This window comes from Brachyhypopomus gauderio, chromosome 15 (assembly GCF_052324685.1).
Source record: "Brachyhypopomus gauderio isolate BG-103 chromosome 15, BGAUD_0.2, whole genome shotgun sequence".
NCBI lineage: Eukaryota > Metazoa > Chordata > Actinopteri > Gymnotiformes > Hypopomidae > Brachyhypopomus > Brachyhypopomus gauderio.
The window spans coordinates 3,736,095-3,755,578 of record NC_135225.1 but is presented as its reverse complement, the minus strand read 5'-3'; the positions used below and the strand labels follow the sequence as shown (position 1 = coordinate 3,755,578).

The window sequence follows — 19,484 nt, the reverse complement described above, 5'->3', positions numbered from 1 at the left end:
CTTTAAGCTTCACTGATGTTTCGTCACTGTATAATAAGTGTTTGTTTCTAAACGCGTACACCAACCACATTTATTTATATGAAACACCTAGTAAGTTGTCATGTAAGTTGTCATGTCATAATCTCCATGTGTTAGCCATGTTGGATGGCTGACTGTACATTTTGAACTGCAGTACATGTACAGTACTGTGATAGTGACGTCCATCAAATGAACTGCCTATGACTCACACTTGAACTCTGCCCTTAACTTTGGGCCCCACTCGGAGACTCCACACAGGACACCATTACTGTACATAATGTAGTAAGACGTGACTGCTGACAGGCTGAAAATAATGGAATGAATATAATAAAAGACCAGAGGTGTCAATTCCAGGTTCAGAAAGTAAAAGTACTCACCAGGATTTTGCTCAATTGGGATCCAAGCTGGATTTTCTAATTGGTGCAATCCAGGTAAAATTAGTGGAATCAACACAATCCAGGAAGCTGGAGCAAAATCCTGGTGAGGACTTTTACTTTCTGAACCTGGAATTGACACCTCTGTAAAAGACAGGCAATCAACAGATACGACGTGTGTATTCCTCCTTCAACAGATGCATTCAGTAACCTGTATTGCCAGTAGAGGGCAGTGTCGTTCTGTTGTGAACCTGGGAAAACCTGGGTACAGTTTTCTCAGTACACATCACTTTCTCCTGCATATAATTAACTTTATTTTGTTAACTACAGTTCTGGATATGCATAGGATAATTTACTGTCCTTCAAACATCCATACATCTATCCTTTCATTTACATGCGCTTATCCGGGTCGCGGGGGCAGTAGCCTAAATCCTTAAAATAATGTTGAAATCATGTGTTGGGTGAAATGAATATCCAAGCTTGGTTTCCCTACCAATACTCATTTCGGTTTAACCTTATAGCCCGCTGTGGGTTTGTTTTTTACTGCTCCTAACTCAATATTACAGTTGAACAGAAGATAAATCACAATGTATACAAATTGCAATGCCTCTTATATCTGCTGCGATGGCTTAAATGTGGAGAAGACTTGCATTTGTTTTGACTTGCATTTAAAATTTATTCATTTTTTATTTCCTGTAAAGTGCTTTGTAAACTGTTTTATAAATAAACGTATTATTAAGATGGGTCTTGGTGAGCGGAGTTTGTGCACATCACAGGCCAACAGGAACTTTGCCATGAAGACTGTAGGGAACACTGGGCCTTCGCACGTCCCCCACACTATAACCATGAAGCTCCATGTGTGTACAGTAATGTGCTCTATCATTTAGTGGTAGTTAATTTTAGATTGGCCTCACATCAAAAGCAACAGTGACTACATTCTATTTCTGCCCCTATATTCAGAACATCATCCTTTAAAACAACAAATCTGCGGTCTCATAACATTTCTGCAGGGAGGGTTCTGTTATGTTTTTACGCGATAGCACCCCAGCTCCACTAAATAAGTGAATGAAGTATATCTTTTTGAATTTAATAGATTTTTGTTTTCAAAACACTAAATCTTTTCAAGCCCCAAGCAGCCACGTGAGAGCCAACGCTAAACAAAATCAGGGGAAATGCAGCCTGCACAGGGCACAGGGCACAGGGCCCGGCACAGGGCACAGGGCACAGGGCCCGGCACCTTACAGTGTGGTGCTGTGAAACACAGAGCTGGAGGTCCCAGTACACACGTTACAGCATTTAAACACCCTGCTTTTTACTTGTCTTGGGTGGTTACTTGAAATTCATGCTCGGACATGACGAACCACAATGGAACTTCCACGGTGTTCAGTGTGAGGGAGAAGGGACACGCTGTGTTTATGTCAGAGCAGCCCCGGTTCTGGACTGCTTTGCTTGGGGGGGCAGTAAAACATAATGAGGGGGCATGTTGATAGTCATGTTTATGAAGCCAGAAATATATTCAAGGCTTGATTTGTGCATGAATGATGACTATTGATACTGGCTTAAAGTGATGTATTAGGTAAAGAAATAAAAATGCACATTTTCGAACTTAAAACTTAAAACACAATGATTAAAAAATACATGTTGATTATGTAAATGGAGAACAAAGATTATCTAATTGTATTTCATTTCAATACTGCCATTACTAATAGAACAACTCTATTTCTTGAAAGGCTGACAAATGTACCTATACACAGACTGAGAATATTCAAACATGGAAATAGGAATGAGTGAGAATATTTATATTACTGGGAAATTAAAATATAAAGAAAACAAAAGAATACAAATTCTGTTATAAAAGGGAGTATTCGTCACATTTCTCTTTTGAAAAAGAAAAAAATATGAAAGTACATAAAATAAGAAATCTATCTACAGTACTGCACTTTAATGGTAAAAAATCTGGTAAAGTATTGAAGTTTTTATTGATGTTATGAAACGTACTGGTACAATGCGGTATTTATGCACAGTATAACAATACTGGCTGTGATGGCGAGGAATCGTTTAAACCAGGTATGTCAAAGTCAAATACACCGAGGGCCAAAAAAACAAATTTGCTACAAGCCGAGGGCCGGACTGGTTCAATGTTTATTAAAACATATTGAAATGATTGCACATAGCCTATTGAACCAAGACCTAACACAGTGTATATTATTTAATGTTTAAATGAATAAAGCAATATTTTCTTATGGATCTGTCAGTAATTTCAAGTGAAAACATTTTTCAACAGGCAAACAGATAAAAGCAAACTTCCTTCAAAGAAAAATCACATGAAGACACACAGAAGACACACAGGTTTACCTTTTACCTCCGTGAACATGTACTCTGCCTCCCACCTGGCTTGAAACCCGTTCTCAGTGTCCACCTTACGTTTAGTCATTTTTGAGAAGGGGGATAGCTGAACGTTGATGTCTGCTCTGACTGCTGATTTAGGTTTATACTTTCGCGAGTGACCATAGTGCGCAACTCCGAATTTTAATGTTGCAGGTTTGAAAAGTGCTGCAATTTAGGCTAAAGTACTTGAAAATGGTTTAAATTGTAACTACTTCATTTCACAACAAATATCTGTCTGACTGAATAGTTCTCTTGTATTACGTTAACAAATACGAGCCTCTTGTAATTCCAGGACGAAACATGAGGGAACGTGAAGACGTTAAGATTGGGGAAAATAAACAACCATTAAATAATGTGAATAAAAAGCGAATTATTTCGAGTATATGTATAAATATTTAACATATTTAAGTTTAACGTGCTGGAAAATATTGAAATGGACCTTTAAAGTGACGTACAAGTGCTTGAATTCCACCTTATAAAGGTGTATGAACCCTGCAAACATGACTTTGTTCATTGCGCTGGCGGAGCCACTGCGATTACGTCATTTTCGCCGCGCGGACCCTCGCGACGCTTCACGCTGCAGTGACTTCGCAGGCTACAGTTGCATTGTGGGGAATGTAGTGTTTGTGCGTACAAAACACCATCGGGCGGCTGTGGCCTGCGGGCCGGTTCTAATAGTAATTCAATATCATCCAGGGGGCCATAGATAATCAATTCGCGGGCCGGATCTGGCTCGCGGGCCTTGACTTTGACATATGTGGTTTAGACCATGAGCCGCGACGGCTTGCACGGGGGAAAGAGCAGCCTCGCGCGCTGTCGTGCACCTCTCGAATTTTGTAACTTCGCGCGCGCCGCGCCTCAGCGCAATGAACAATGTCATGTTTGCCGGGTTCATACACCTATACAAGGTGGAATTAAAGCACTTGTGCCTCACTTTAAAGGTCCAGTTCAATATTTCTCAGCACGTTAAACTTAATTAAGTTAAATATTTATCCATATACTCAAAATAATTCGCTTTTTTAATCACACTTTCAAAACGCCCAATCTTAACGTCTTCACGTTCTCTCAAGTTTCGTCCTGGAATTACAAGAGGCTCGTATTTGTTAACCTAAGACAAGAGAACTGGGGTGGGTTTCCCGAAACGTTCGTAGCGCTAAGTACTTCTTAACCTCGTACGTTTCATACGAGGTTACGAAGTACTTGGCGCTACGAACGTTTCGGGAAACCCACCCCTGTTCATTCAGACAGATATTTGTTGTGAAACGAAGTAGTTACAATTTCAACATTACTTTAGCCTAAATTCCAGCACTTTTCAAATCTGAAAAAGCAACATTAAAATTCGTCAGGTAAATGTTCATTCCCCTGTTTTTTATTACCACATATCGTTTCGGACAACACTGCGCGGCAAGTATTTAAACGCTTCCGCCGTTCGCGCAGGTTTAGGAGAACCAAGTTAGCCTAACCACTAACGGCTAATAAAATAATTTAAGCAACACCTATGTAAGAGGTGAGTAACATTAAAGCAACGAAAAACCACAGTTAAGCAAATATTACCATGTGGAAGTCAGTTTAAACTCAGAAGAGTGTTTACCAGTATACCCGTCTTTCACTCACACTAACAGAACATTTACTGCCGAACTGAACCTTTTGGGGCGGTCTGCCGATTTTTATATGACTCAAAGAGCCAATCAGGAATAAGCAAGGAAATATCTTCACGATGTAAAGCAAAATGCATTTTTGTGATTGGTTCAGAGATAATAAAAAAAAGCCGTTGCTTGCATTGTGCTTGGGGGGGGCAAAGACACAATTTGGGGGGGCAATGCCCCCCTCTGCCCCCCCCTAGCGCCGGCCCTGTGTCAGAGCCACCCCAAATAACATGATGGCTTTACAGTGATACATACTTTGCAAAATTGTTCTTTTACGTCTTATAAACGGTTGTTTTGCGTGTACCTGGCCTTTCCTTTTCATTCTGCATCTATATCAAATGTATTCATGTTCCAGATTAAGGCCAGAGTATACAATGATCTCTCAAAATGACTCTTTGCGATCCTTATCCATCTCTCTAAGGGGATAAGGAGAAGGAGACACTGTCTTGATATATGGTGTGCACTTGGAGATGAAAACCTGTCTATGCAACTGTTGGCACGTGTTGATGACTAAGACGTCCATCCATCAAAACACAAGGCTATAAAACGACGGTCGGTCCGTATGGCATCAGAAACAGACACATCACTGCGACTATAAGCAATTTAAAATAAACAAATTATTAAACAAATAAAAATATTTATAGTCATGTTTCTTCCACGCACCTATATTTGATGAACACCTTGTGTGACTTATCTAAAACTCTAAAACAATTTATTTATGTTGTGTCATCAATGTAGATCAAAGCTTGTCCATGAAATCCAGTAAATCTATTGCAATGCCTGTATCATGCCAGCACCTGTATCATGCAAGCACATTTTAACTTAAAAAAAAAAAAATATATATATATATATATATATATATATATATGAACACAAGTACACGCCCATTGAGGAAAAACCAGGTGTGTCCGTGCGAGTCCCCGCCCACTTTTACCATATATGGTCACCATATGCAGAGTTGACTGACAACAAGCAGCAGCCACCGAGCTGCCGAGACATGGCGGAGCTCACAGTGTAAGTAGAGGGAGGAGGAGGAGGGGGGGACCCGCGGAGTTACGTTAGTTTTTTCCCTCGCACTTAAAATGTCCAGGAGGAGAGAGTGAGGACGGAAGGACACGGTCTCGTCATGGAGCTGGAGAAGAGCGGAGCAAGTCGCTGTATGTGAGAGAGCCGGGAGAATGTAGCTAGCCTAGCCTAGCCTGGTTCAGGGCAACAAACATGGCTCCATGCGCCCGTCTGCTGCTTGTAGGACATCAGCGCCGCAGCGAGACATCTTCTGACACCTTCTGACACCTTCTGACCTGGCGGTGGCGCTCACACCCCTCCAGTGACCGCGACCAAGGGAGTTCCTGCTTCATTTAGGGGGAGGAATCGGGTGGAGGTCGGCGTGGTGGTGGTGGGGGGGAGCAGCTATCTAAGGTGGCTTGGACTCGGGAACCGCAGGAACCGCCATGGAGCCCAAGCACAGGGAGCTGCTGCAGCAGGTCCACCAGAACCTGCTGGAGAACGTGACGGACGCGGGGCGCCTGGTGGAGCTGCTGGGCAGGTCGGGCGCGCTCAGCGAGCCGGAGAGACGCGAGCTGGAGCAGAACTGCTCCAGCACCTCGGAGAAGGTGGACCAGGTTCTGAAGATGCTGCTGAGCAAGGAGCGGGACCATTTCCTGGACCTGTGCGTGGCGCTGGAGAAAACGTGCCCTCACCTGTACGCCGCCCTGTTCGGCTCCGGCGGGACCCCTGCCGAACACTCCGGTAAGACGCCCGGTGTGGGTCTGGGAAGCCCGGCAGATATCTCCGATCAGCGCAAGTTACACGTTTTATGATTTCACCTTTAGCAACGATAAAACCCCGAACGTCTGAAAGCACAAAATCTGACGTACCGGTGACACGAACCTTTATTCTGCTATATAAGATCAAAAATCAGATGAAACATTAAAACTGCGCTGTGCTGCGACCTGGTGTGAATGTTTCATCTGTGTAAGTGCAGATAAGTATCATCTCAGAGTGACATCACAGATGTTCAGAGCAGCTGCATTATGGCCAAAGACTGAACGTTTGATAAATCATTACTTTGTGTAGATACAGTGAGTTGAGTATAATGAGTTCACCTTTTTAAGGAGATCCACGTAAGTTGGACGGTATAAATGTTGATGCCCGTTAAGTTCTGAACTGGGTTTTGCTCCGTCTCACGTGGGTTTCAGGTTGGTGAGACCCCCTTGTGAAAGGCCAAAGCAAGGCTACTGTGTAAGATGGAGAATGTTGAATGTGCTTCTCTGGGTTACTTGGGCAGGTCTTCCATGTTCAGCCACAATAAGCATGTTCATACGTGTGCCACCGACACACGCGTGTCTAAGACCGCCTGTTTCCATGGAAACGCTTTCCACGGTGCCATGGCACATCCATCTGAACACGCGTGTTCCGTGTTCACAACCTGTGACGTGGCTGCGAAGGTCCCTGTGTACCACGGTGGGCGCACGTGTGTGTGGGTTCTGCCCTGCCGCTTCCTCTCACGTGCAGTCTGCTGTTAAACGCTCGTGTGAGGTGGGGGGGGGTGAGCCCGCCCCCCGAGGCCGAGCTCCACACCCACCCTGCCGTTTGATCCACGGTGCCGTTTGACGGATTTGTTCCGATGTGGCGAACGTGCGGCCTGTTCGCCGTCAGCCAGAGTGTCACGTGAACCTCACGTGAACCGGGCCTGTTGCGGTTTGACGACGAGGAATGGACGTGAGGTCATGAAACTCTCTGTAGGAGTCTGAAACAGAGAGAGGACCCAACATCAGTAATGGTAGAGTTAGAAAGGCAGTATGGGGAAGGTGTGTGTGTGTGTGTGTGTGTGTGTGTGTGTGTGTGTGTTGGGGGGGGTGGGGCAGTTGATGCAGTCTGAGCATAACGCTGAACAGATCCGCCATGCTGGTTCTGTCGGTTTAGGAGATCCACTACAGAGAAGTGCTGTCTGCTCACTCACATCAAAGGGTTTGGTGCATGTGCGCACACTCCCAGTCTATAAACCACACGCACTAGAAATAGCGCAGTGAGAAGCAGAATAAATGCAGGTCCTGGCCCCGCCCCCCTGTCGTCTCTGCCCCACATTTCTTAAATCAGCATTATTCTAAAAGTCTTTAGAGCAGTGCTAGAGCGTTCTGGGGGGGAATCTGTGTTAGTCTGCATTTCCTACAGACACTACAGGGTTCTTCATTTGTGGCCTTTGTGGAACAATCACAGCTTCTTCTCGGAGACGTGCGTCATCCGGCCCCTTCACCTGCACGCCTTCGACCTTCTGCAGTCCACCTGCACAAATTCAGGTTGAAACAGATTTTTGAAAAGTGCTTTTCATTATCTTTGCTGTGGTTAGTCGTTTTCACGATTATTGCGTTAGGCGTGAGACTGGCACGAGTCTGGCCCCCCTGTGGTGTGTGTGTGTGTCAGATGGGTTACACTGATGGTGACCTGCTTGACTCTGAAGTCACTCTCTCACTCTGATGTCACTCTCTCACTCTGCCACTTCTGAGATTCAGCTCTTTTCACTGCTTGACTTACACACATGCACACACACACACACACACACACACACACACACACACACACAGTAAGAACACGAGCCGTGGGGGCGGGGTTCAGTGCGGGGCAACGTAGTGCCCCTCCTACCCTCTCGGTACGTAAGCAGACTACGTGTGATGGTGCTCGTATTGAACGCCACAGATGATCATAAATCAACTTAAATACGGAGGCAAAAGATCAATGTTGCAAATCAGAATCCCAACGGAGACTAATGCGATTTATATGCAGAGGATGATAATTGAATAGTTGTGCTGCGACCAAGCACATTTCCAAACCTGAAATGAGTTGGGGGGGGGGGGGGGGGGGGGGGAGGGGGGGTTTCAGTAATTGATTTATCGTGTCTGTTGATAGTTCTGGCTAGTCCTTTGGGTCTTTTTTTGGTTTATGTGTAGTTTGCTCTGAAATGCATGCCTACACCAGAGTGTGACGCTCATCTAGATGCTTACTGAAGGTGATGTCTGCATTTTTTAACAAGTTGCCCCTTTGCAGTCTGTCGAGACGACAGGCTCGTCACATGGTGTGATGTACTACACCGTAGACTTTTCCTTTGCCGTTTTCCAAATGGGTGTTTGCTGTGCGGATGCCATCTATATGCATTTGCAATAAAGTGACCGCTTCATTTGAGATGTCCTGTCCACAGCACACCCAAGCGTTTCTCGTATGTGCAGTCAGACAGAAGGTCAGGCAGATACAACAGGCCTTTTGTTTTAAGCTGAGCTACCCAAAAGTGCCCAGTAAGCATCTTGTACTGTGTACAGACCACAGGGGCTGTCAGCTTGGATCCCAATACATCAGCCGTGTAGACAGGGTGAGTTACGGTGTGGTAGTATGTCACAAGTGACCTTAACTCTTTCTTTCCATACATGGCTTGGAGAAGCTTGGAGCTTGTAAATCTGTGAGATTGCCATATTTTATGATCACTGTATAATAAAGTGATTTATGTGTTTTGATCTTAAAACATCTATACTATTAATGTTTATTTTCATCACATATTTACAAAATTTCAGTGTTTTTAAAACTTGTATTTGTGAGGAAAAAACTGAAGGTGGAGTTTGGAGAGGATGCTAGTGAGCTGATATATTAAAGTTTTGATTTCACAGAGCTGTAGGCCTGTATACTAGACAGATTTGTTTGGTTAAGAAAAATAATTGTATTTAAAAATACAGCAAAGTAGAATGTCTGTGCAAGAACGTAATCCTGTAAAACGGTGCAAACAGTGCAGTTTTAAAACATTTAAAAAGCTGAGCTGCCGTATATAAAACATTTTTTTATATTTATAAAACTTAAAGACTCCGCTTGATAAGACTTGGAAGAGATTGAGAGCAACTTCAACATTCAGTTTGATTTTTCCATGCACCAATGTTCCATTTATACTGTACTGAAGTCATTATACCTGCAATGGTTAGCCTATACCATAAAAAACGTATTATAGACGTATTATAATATTTAGGCCTGCACTGTTATTTTGAATGTGACAAGTGAAATAATGTCATTGTGGACGACCTTTTCTAGTCGAGCAGCGGCACTGAGATTCTGGATGCTATGACATTAAAATCTCAAACCTTTTTTTCAAGGTTGCTTCAGATCCAGAAAAAAAGAAAGAAAGAAAAAAAAAAAGGATTTTAGGACCGCATCCTCCTGACATCCTTTTCAAGGACAGGGTAACCTGTGTGTGTGTGTGTGTGTGTGTGTGTGTGTGTGTGCTCTGATGCAGTGCTACATTGACGCATACCTACTTCACTAGCCAGGATTCACGAAGACAACTTTATTTTTGTCCCGCAGGACGCGATTCTGCACACCCACTTGGTGAAACCCATGTGCTGCTGAAGTTGGACAGTGTGTGTGTGTTCATGTGGATTTAGACGCATTGATTTAGGCCCCATTAGTCTTCTTCTCCTGTGCATAACGCTTGGTGATCATTTATAATAATGGTAGCATTAACAGAAATGTTGAGAAATTCTGAAGTCTCTGTGCTAAAAGTGTGTAAGTAACCTTTTGTTCAGCTGCATCTGTGACGGAGCCTGACTGGGTGTCTCTCCGCACCAGTTTACTCTCCCAGTTTAGGCCTTTTGAACACCGAGAGGACTTCATTACTACTTACAAGTGTTCCCAAGCTCCTTAATTACCAAGGAAGGCACAGGAAATGCCCCAGTCCTAAACGCTGGTTGGGAGGGAGTGGAAGTAAACAGATGTGTGCTAACACCCAGCAGTAGTGCTGTGTCCTGGACGGCTAGCTGGCTACATCAGTGCCGCTAATAAAGAGCAGAGCGCCGTCGTCTGTTGCAGTGCCTGTCGGTTTATTTTGAACTTGTTGGTGAGACTGTGCGTGGTTGCTGTGGGGAGTTTTGTTGCTTGTGTGCCTTTGAATCCCTGCTGTCCTGCTGCGGGCCGTGCCAAGTTTTTTTTTTTTTGCAGTGCGAACAGCATCTGATATGGTTGTCCTTGCTTTTGTGCTGACTGGTAAGAGTAAACTTGGATTGTAATGGGTTGTGCTCCACGGACGCTGGGGCAAATTTGAACGCAGCAAGTTGGCGTTTTTTGAAGGACTGCCTCTGTGGGAAGCGCTCTGTTGCTCGTCCCAAGGTGGCAAAGTTAGCATGGTGCATTAAACTCGAATCATGAGATGAGTGTTTCTGATGTTATAAAGGACTCTTCTTGTATATGACTGTTGACTAGCTGATTTTACACCATGAAGCACAGGACTGGCATAATTTTACTCCGGCTCTGACATCCTATTTCTTACAGTTTGGCGAGTTGGTGTATTTTATGAGAACGCTAATAACTGCAGGCTGCAGTTATGTTTCAGTTGTGCCCGTGCAGGACTAAAATCCCCTTCAGCTTGCTGGATTCTCTGATCAAACATGGTGAACCCGGCCATTTAACCGCAGTTAGGGTGCTGTTTCTTTACAGGTTCGCCTAGAACGATTAGGTATTACAGGCAGTTGACATGGTTGCTTGTGGTCGGCTCTGTGCCGCTTGTGCAGGATGTGGGCAGCATCAAAGTGGATCTGGCCCACAGCAGAGGTGTTTGTGGCGAGGGCAGAGACACACATGGTGAAGATCTGCGTGGAGATGTGTGCCACCGTCACCCCCGTCACCTCCCATCTTCTCTTCTGCCCTTTCATCTTCCATCCTATCACCTGTTCTTTGTGGTCCAAGGATTACCTGATGTAATTTCATCCATTATTGTAATTGGTGACTATTATATTACATTGCTGTCCAGCCTGATTTTTTTCCCAAAGTGGGAATGTCCCTTGATTCGTGTGACATCATCTGATATGCGAGAGCTCTTGATGTCTTCGCCCACACCCCCCCTTTACCCCCCCCACCCCATAGAACTACTGTAAACACTGCTACATCACATGACCCAACATTGAGTCCTGATTGGCTGCTTGTTCTGAACCTTGCCCTGGGTGCCACAGTCTTGCCATGTGGCCTCATAGGATACTGCAGGCAGTGTGAACAAAGGCTTCCTGGGCCGTGTGGTGCCTGCGTGCCTCGGGACCTTCGCGCGTTGGCTTTCAGCTGTCTGTAGCAGAAAAGGGGCGACTCTGAGCTGGGCTCACTCCAGATTTAATCAAACAGCAGTGGCTCCTACAGCAAAGCAGGAACCCGGCCAGAGTCCGTTTGATTTAGAGGCCCGAGATGTGGGTAAACAGAATCGTTTGTCAGGGTCTCTGTAAAACCTTCTCCACAGGCCCACCATGATGAACAGGACTGGTGGACAATAACTAAAGCTGACGGTAGTTAACATGGAATAGCATCTTGGCTTTATCAAATATGGTATTTTCGCAAGTGCAAATTGTTAATAACAGACCAAAGTTTGCTTCTTGCCCTTTGAAGCCAAATGTTTTAGTGGTTTTTGCTGAGTTACTCTTGATGATATTAATCTAAATCTCAGAGAAAAACAGACACACACAAACTAGCAGAGTAAACATTTGGAGGTTCATTATTGGGATCCCCCCCCCCCCCCCCCCCCCCCCCCCCTTTGCTTCTCTCCTCCTCATTTTTGACATGTATGACAGCTGCTACTGTTCTGCTTGGGGGGGGGAGGGGGGGCTTTTTCCTTTCCCACAGCGGGTTTTAAAATTTACTGAGGTCTGCCACGGTGACATGGCAAACCTCGGTCTGTCATGGCAGGGGGTGCGAGGGCTGGATTACCTATCTCCTTGAATCGACTGTTTGACAAGGTGTGTACAGCTGAGACCAAACAAAACAACAACAACAAAAAAAAAGTCCCACTGTGGCCCAAGGCAAGGGCTGGCATGGCTGACCTACTTAAAACACACAGATGAGCGCTTTCGTTCATCTGTTCACCTCCAACACGACCGTTTCCTGTTTCCAGGTTGACATCTTTGCCCAGCGTAAGGGCGTTCCCTTAAAACAATTACTTGACATGATATTCTTATGTGTTAGGCGTCAGAAATCTCCTGAAGAATGTTTCTGTGTGGCGGAGGTATTTTAAGAACCGAACGGCTGGTGACTTACGGCGCTGTGCGGGATGTCTGGTGTGGTGTAGGCTCAATGAGTCTTTGAGCTCAGTAAGCTAGATTGACACATGTAGGCTAGATTGTACAGAAGGGGAACAGGCCTCAAACTGATGCGGTCAGCTGTTTTTAAATAAACGCACTCGTAGCATCTAGCTGTTGGTAATTAGCATTGAACTCTGCAGTGTTGAGGCCAAGCGGAGTATCTCTACACAGGCTGTGTTCTCCGTTCACTTTGCACCTTTTGTACATGGTTACTCTTTTTTAAAAATGTATTATTCATAAAAGAATTAGACTTCAGTAATTAGCGGGCAGATTAATAATTTAGGCCTGTTCAGTGTGTCGATAAACTGATGAACCTGCATACTCCACACATTCAATATTTCAAAACTTGAAAATAAAATCATCATGAAGTTTCCCTGCAGCCTCTCGGCGGGGGGCGGGGGGGTCACTTGTGAGTGCCGGCCTTGCCCCTAGTGGGGTTGATGGAGGGGAGGAGGAGGAGGAAAGCCACGCCCCTGGAGCCACAGAAGGGCTGTGGTGATCTGGAGGACCCAGTGCGTGTGTGCTCTTGTTTGGACTATGCGTGTCTGGAGGTAGATCGGTACCACTGTAGCGTGCCGGTGCGCCCAGGCTTACTGCCAGTTGTGCAGATGGGACGCATTGTGCATCCTGTTTTAGCACGGCTAGTTTTATAACAGATGTCAACAAAGCACTCCCCTCATAGATGCAGGAATTGAAATGTTCTTTTTGCCACTGGCATCATTAGGGGCGGTAATTGGTTTGCACAAAAATGTATCGAAGATGCAGCACGGTTTGCATATTTAGTTGATGCAGCCCTGGGTTGTCACGCTTCCGTGTCAAATTAAAGTTGTTGGCCATCTTGAGTAGGTTACGCTGAAAGTGTTTTCCTCATTCTGCTGACGGGTGTTTGACTGGCTGCATTTGCCATCGGTGCTACCGCTACGTCATAAATTAGCCATCAGTCTAGTACACACAAACGCCTCACTCTGCATTGGCCGTCAGCCAAACGCCTCTCTCTGCATGGGGTCCTCGGGTTACGTCAGTCCCGAGTTACGATGTTTCGTGGTTACGAAACGTAAATGTTGTAAAGCAAACTTTGTGTTTGGTGTGTGTGGTGAAAATACTAATTACTGTGTTAGGTGTTAGGATAGGATAAGTGCTTACAGTATGTTATTTACGTACAGTATGTTATTTATGTACAGTATGTTATTTACGTACAGTATGTACGTATGTTCCGACTTGCACCAAAAATTGGTTTACGACGCGAAGTAGGAATGGATCGATGTCGTAAGTCGAGGACCCCCCGTATAGTGGCCATCAGTCTATTTGTATGACTTGATGCATATTTTGTAGGCAACCTTAATTTTTGGTCTTACCACTTAGCAGTGATATTTTTTCTTTTTGTATTAGCAAACAAACATCACACAAAACACTTCAGATGAACATATTGGTTCTTGCTGTGTTTTTAATTGTGTTTTGCTCCCTTCTCTTCTGTGCAGGGTCCACCTACAGTGTTCTGTCCACTATGCCGTCCGACTCTGAGAGCAGCAGCTCCCTCAGCAGCGTTGGTAGGTTGGAGGCCTATTGCCCTGCCTTTTCTTACCCATCTGGGAGTGTGTGTGTGTGTGTGTGTGTGTGTGTGTGTGTGTGTGTGTGTGTGTGTGTGTGTGTGTGTGTGTGTGTGTGTATGGGGGGGGGGGGAGGTCACTCTGTTTTCTGTATCTTGCTGCACAAATCACCTATTATTGCCATGGGGGGGGGGGGTCTGGGCTCCAGTGTGTGGAGACGCGTCATCACCTCCCGCCCACGCGAGTCTGCACCGTACCGCAGAACACGGAGGGTTTGCCACAGACACCTCTGGTGGCCGTCACCTCATCACCTCATCACCTGCGTAGGTCTGCCTGAGACACAGGGAGGCGGCGATGAGTCCGATGGGGGGGGGGGGAAGAGAGAGAGCGTGAGAGCGTGCTGGATGCCAGGACAGGCCTGACTCGGCCCTCCGTCTCCAGCCAACGGCTTAGAAATGTGGAGAAGTCGATCTCATAAATAGAGGGGGAAAGTCAAGAGGCAAAATATGACAGTTACCGTTGGATAGCTGCCTCTAATGGAGCCTAACGATCTCTTATTCACAGTGCAGAGGTATTAAAATAGAGGGGAACGTGGAGGTTGCTGTGCCATTTCCGAATCGTTAAGGGTCTCTAGAAAAGGGTGAACTGGCCTTTGAAGCAATCATGTGTGCACTACTCTGCCTTCATCTCCTGTGGAAGCCGTTGCTCATTCTGGCTCCATGAGTCCAAAATAATCCTCTGAATATTTGCAGCAGATTGTCATGGCAAAGACTTGAAGATTAAAGAGGAATCGGCTGATCTTTTAAGGTCGCCATCCACATATCGTTCAGAACGTCTGGTCTTTCGCAGTTCACATTTTTAAAATTATTCACGCGTTGTGAAGGTTGAAGACCTAGTCCAAGCTCTTGGGTTGGTTATCGAAACCAAACTGGTTCATGCACACTTAAACTCACTGCAGTAGTTAGGCTCATTATAATAAATGTTTTTCTATTGTTTGCCAGTGAGTTCATGTTGTCCTGTAGTTGGCAAAAATAGTCAGCGTGCATGGAGAGCTTATGAAACCCATGGAGAGCTTATGAAACCCATGGAGAGCTTATGAAACCCATGGAGAGCTTATGAAACCCATTGCCACCTACTCGGGCTTCTGCCACGGGGCGTGTGCACCCGGACCTTTTGCGCGGGGCGAGCGGACCGTTGCCCCGGTGACGTGCTCACTGTTACAGGTACCGTAGCCTCCTCCCCTCCTCCTGCGCTCAACGACAACCGGCCGGCCAGCGAGAACCTGGACGCCGTCCTGTTCCAGCTGAGGCAGGTGACCCGGGAACGGGACGAGCTTCGCAAGCGCCTGGCCCTCTCCTCGCCCGGCACCACCTTCGACGACTGCAGGTACCGCTCGCGCACCGTCTCACCCTGACAGCAGGGGGCGCTCGTAGCTGTTGCGGGGTGAAGACGTGTAAATGCTCGGCAGCAGGGTAATTCATGGTAGTGCGCGATGGTAGTGCACAGTAGTGTATGTGATGTGTGTGTAGTAGTGTAATAGTGTAATAGCCCGAGCCTTGTTTTAATTTTTTGTTTTACTTTGGCAGCTAAGGAAGGACACATGGTTTTTCATATCTATATATAGAGTCATCGTGTGTGTGTGTGTGTGTGTGTGTGTGTGTGTGATATACATTACATACATACACTCAAGGGGATTTTAGTTGAGCTTCATTTATGCACATTAGATTTCTGCCCTTGCGTGCCGAGCGGGTCACGGTGCTGATGGGTTTCATTGCTCTTGTCTCTGAAGGCCAAATTCCAAAGCCAGTCATGACTACGAGCGTCTGAAGACCCAGTGCATGAAGGCCATGGCCGACCTGCAGGCCCTTCAGAACCAGCACACCAAGACCCTGAAACGGTGCGAAGAGGCAGTGAAGGAAGCCGACTTCTACCAGTGAGTACACTCCACTCGGCCCCTTCACTTGCCCCCCCCTCTACCAGTGAGTACACTCCACTCGGCCCCATCACTTGCCCCCCCCCTCTACCAGTTAGTACACCCCACTCGCCCCCTCTGTTCTCATCCCCTTCACTTTGGCTCCGCCCACTGCAGGCTCCGCCCCACTGGGCGGGAGTGTGGGCGGGGAGAACAGGTGCCAGGAACGGTCTGCACATAGTGCAAGTTTTGAGAGTTTGTCCTGTGTGTGCTGTGATGTGTCATAGGTATGTGGTTTATCTAGAAGTTCCTTGTAGTCAGGGGCTCCGGTCCACCGTGGCAGAGCAGAAACCCTGCTGGGTATCTGGTCACATCGCGTAGCCTCCTGTCTCTACAGATGTGGGATTGGGCAGATGAAGAGGATTATCACATTAGTTACTATTATCTCTATAATCATTATCTACATAATTAAGGTTAAAACAGATGAGTTTCATCTGACTGGCTAAGCCATGCTGTCGTTTTGTAGAGGGGAGCAATATATATTGAGGGGACTATAGACTCTGTTGTGATGGTGGACTCTTAGTAAAATGGTGTTAATATTACGTGTTTATCACCAGTGCACTAGGCAATCAGGCCCTTTACATCACTGGGCTCACGGAAGTGTTTAGTACTCTCGCAGTTTACACAGATGTGAATTTCATGTGGCAAAACACTGTAGGCCAGTACTGACACTGTGATCTTGTGTAGTAAACACATCGTGGCAAACAGCAACGAATACGCAAAATTCAATAACATAATCTTTATTTGAACTATCAGATTAAACATTCCCACCATGTGGCGATCACAGGAAGCCCCAGCTGTCTGCTCCCCGACGTCACCGAATTTTGACTCATTTTTCGTCCTAATCTTCGTTAATTTCATGAAACTTTTAGTTGTAAACTTGTCTGCGTTCACCGTTGTCCTGCACGTTAACTTTAAAAGTAAATAAAAAGAGGACGGTAGAAATTACAACTTGATTTTAGAGCTCTATTTTTATAATGAGTGTTATTTTAGTTGATTGGGTATTCATGTGCGGTTTGCACAATAAAAGTGTTATTTATTCAGTGAGCACGTTAGCGATGCACCTGGTAAACACACAGGAACTATATAGCTAATATGCACACAAATATTTGTTCATTTATTGATGTTTTCGCTCATTTTCTGCACATCGTACAGACCTACTGTCAGTCAACATGGTTAAGAGTCTGTTATGTACTTGCGTTAAACCAGACAGGTCTTACAAACGCCCACTAAATAGTGTGTGTGTGTGTGTGTGTGTGTGTGTGTGTGTGTGTGTGTGTGTGTGTGTGTGTGTGTGCCAGCATGCTGCACAGTCGTCTCCTGAGCGACCAGTCTCAGGTGAAGGAGGAGATGGAGGTCATGAGGAGGGAGAACTCTCAGCTGGTGAGGGAGCACAACCATCTGAAGCAGCGCTGTGAGGAGCTGAAGAGACTTCACTCTGAGGACCAGAGGGAGGTGGCCGACATGAGACTGCAGCACCAACAGGTACTCCACCCATCCAGGAGCACAGCAGGTTCTCCTCCAACCGGCTCCACCCATCCAGGTCCACAGCAGGTTCTCCTCCAACCTGCTTCACCCATCCAGGTCCACAGCAGGTTCTCCTCCAACCTGCTCCACCCATCCAGGTCCTCAGCGGGGACTCGGGGGAAGGCAGATGCCACAGTGAAATATTGCAAAGCTTTTCTGCTGGAACACGCAGTGCTGGTGTGTGTGTGTGTGTGTGTGTGTGTGTGTGTGTGTGTGTGTGTGTGTGTGTGTGTGTGTGTGTGTGTGTGTGTGTGTGTGTGTGTGTGTGTGTGGTGCTTCCTGAACCCTCCTGTACTCATGTAAAGTTGGGCCAGCATACTGCCTGCTGTGTGTAGGCAGCTACTGGCAAATATCACCATATACTTTGTGAGTTACTCGAATGTAAAGTGGTCTAATATCAATAACTGTACAGCACCTGTCCTAACTGCTTTTCCCCTATATTTCCTATATACCCTTCTTTTACTTATGAAATACAGAATTGGCCTATTACATTTTTTTCATTTTTAAGATCTCCGTTATGATGTCTGTGAACATGTATAGTTAAGGGGACTAATGAAGTCTTGGTATAGTTTCTTTTTAATTCATTTGATAGGATTTATTTTAGGCAAATGTACATGAAAATTTTCACAATATTGTCTGAAATATTTCATGGGTATCTAGTGTAGTAATGTAAACAATATTTTACTGTTTGAATAATGAAGGCCTGTCAGCTGAAGGCATTACGTGCTCCATTTTAATGGCACGGGTCAGTGTGAGATTCCACTTGCGTCATGTTATTGATCTGTGGAGAGGTTCTTCAGAAGCCAGCCGGGCTGCGTTTGTCACTGCTGAGCCTGCGGTGGATTAGCGGGCTCACGCGGGACTCTGGCCAAGAGTGCGGGACGCGTCAGCGAGGCCGACGGCCCCCGGGGCGGCACACGCGGCCCACGTGGCCCTGACCTTGACGTGTAGATGGAGTTGTGGAAACACCACTCGCCCCCTCGCACCACTTACTACAGCCTCCTGAACTGGTTGGGCTTTTCAGTACCGCTGATCCGAGAAGAAGCCCGACAAATGGATTAGAGCCCTGAAACATTAGTATTTGACTTCATCCACCCCCCCACCACCCAACACACACACACACACATACACACACACACACACACACACACACACATACACACACACACACACACACACACACACACACACACACACACACACTGTGCCATACCCCCCAGTCCTTCCCAGTGTCTTTGCGGAGGTCGTTGTCCTGCAGGAAGGCGGTAACATGAGCTCTCCGGGATCAGCAGGCGTGTGCAGAGCTGCTGTCCGTGCCTGGCCTGTGTAGAATGTTGAAGCAGCACTAAAGAGGCTTTGGACCCGTCAGCGAAGCTTAGGTGCCCCCCCCCACTGAGAGAAGGCCAGCCCGGAACACCGAGTGCTCTTTGACTGATGGGACTGGACTCCCAGACTCTTACAGTTGGTCAATAGCACGATCGGCGGCTCCACGGCCTGAAGGAGAATCCGACCCACATGCCAGTCATGCAGGAGGCCCGGTTTCAGGTCCACTCGCATTGCTACGTCACGGCTTCTTAATTAAGCAGATAGCTGTGGGGGTTTTTTTCATGTGTGTCGCTTGAAATTCTTTAATCACACGTTGGCGGCATAATTATGGTTTTAGTTTTTTAGTTTATTTAAGTCTTTAGTGGTTGAAAGCAAAGCAGGTAAGTTTCTATACGAATGAAGATTGATATCCTTTAGTAATTGTCATTTTACTTTTATTTTGAAGTGGCATTATATAATGAATATATATAGTGATGTATAATGAATTACAGATTGCTCACTGTTCTACTGTCTGGTAGAGATGCAGGCCTCTTCGTTTAACCCGTTACTGCCCTCTGCTGGTTGCTTTGTTTTTTTTAGCAAAATGAGATTTTGACAGT

At 45.9% G+C, this 19,484-nt stretch overlaps 1 protein-coding gene across 1 annotated transcript in view; it reads left to right on the top strand.

The window, feature by feature from the left end:
- Positions 1-5,394: 5,394 nt before the first annotated feature.
- dlg5a (discs, large homolog 5a (Drosophila)) overlaps positions 5,395-19,484 on the top strand; it is a 35,707-nt gene continuing 21,617 nt past the window's right edge. Inside the window, 5 exon segments of the mRNA XM_076974793.1 lie at positions 5,395-6,175; positions 13,992-14,060; positions 15,284-15,446; positions 15,850-15,993; positions 17,334-17,517. Of these exon segments, the coding sequence (XP_076830908.1) occupies positions 5,878-6,175; positions 13,992-14,060; positions 15,284-15,446; positions 15,850-15,993; positions 17,334-17,517 (858 nt within the window). The 5' untranslated portion in view covers positions 5,395-5,877.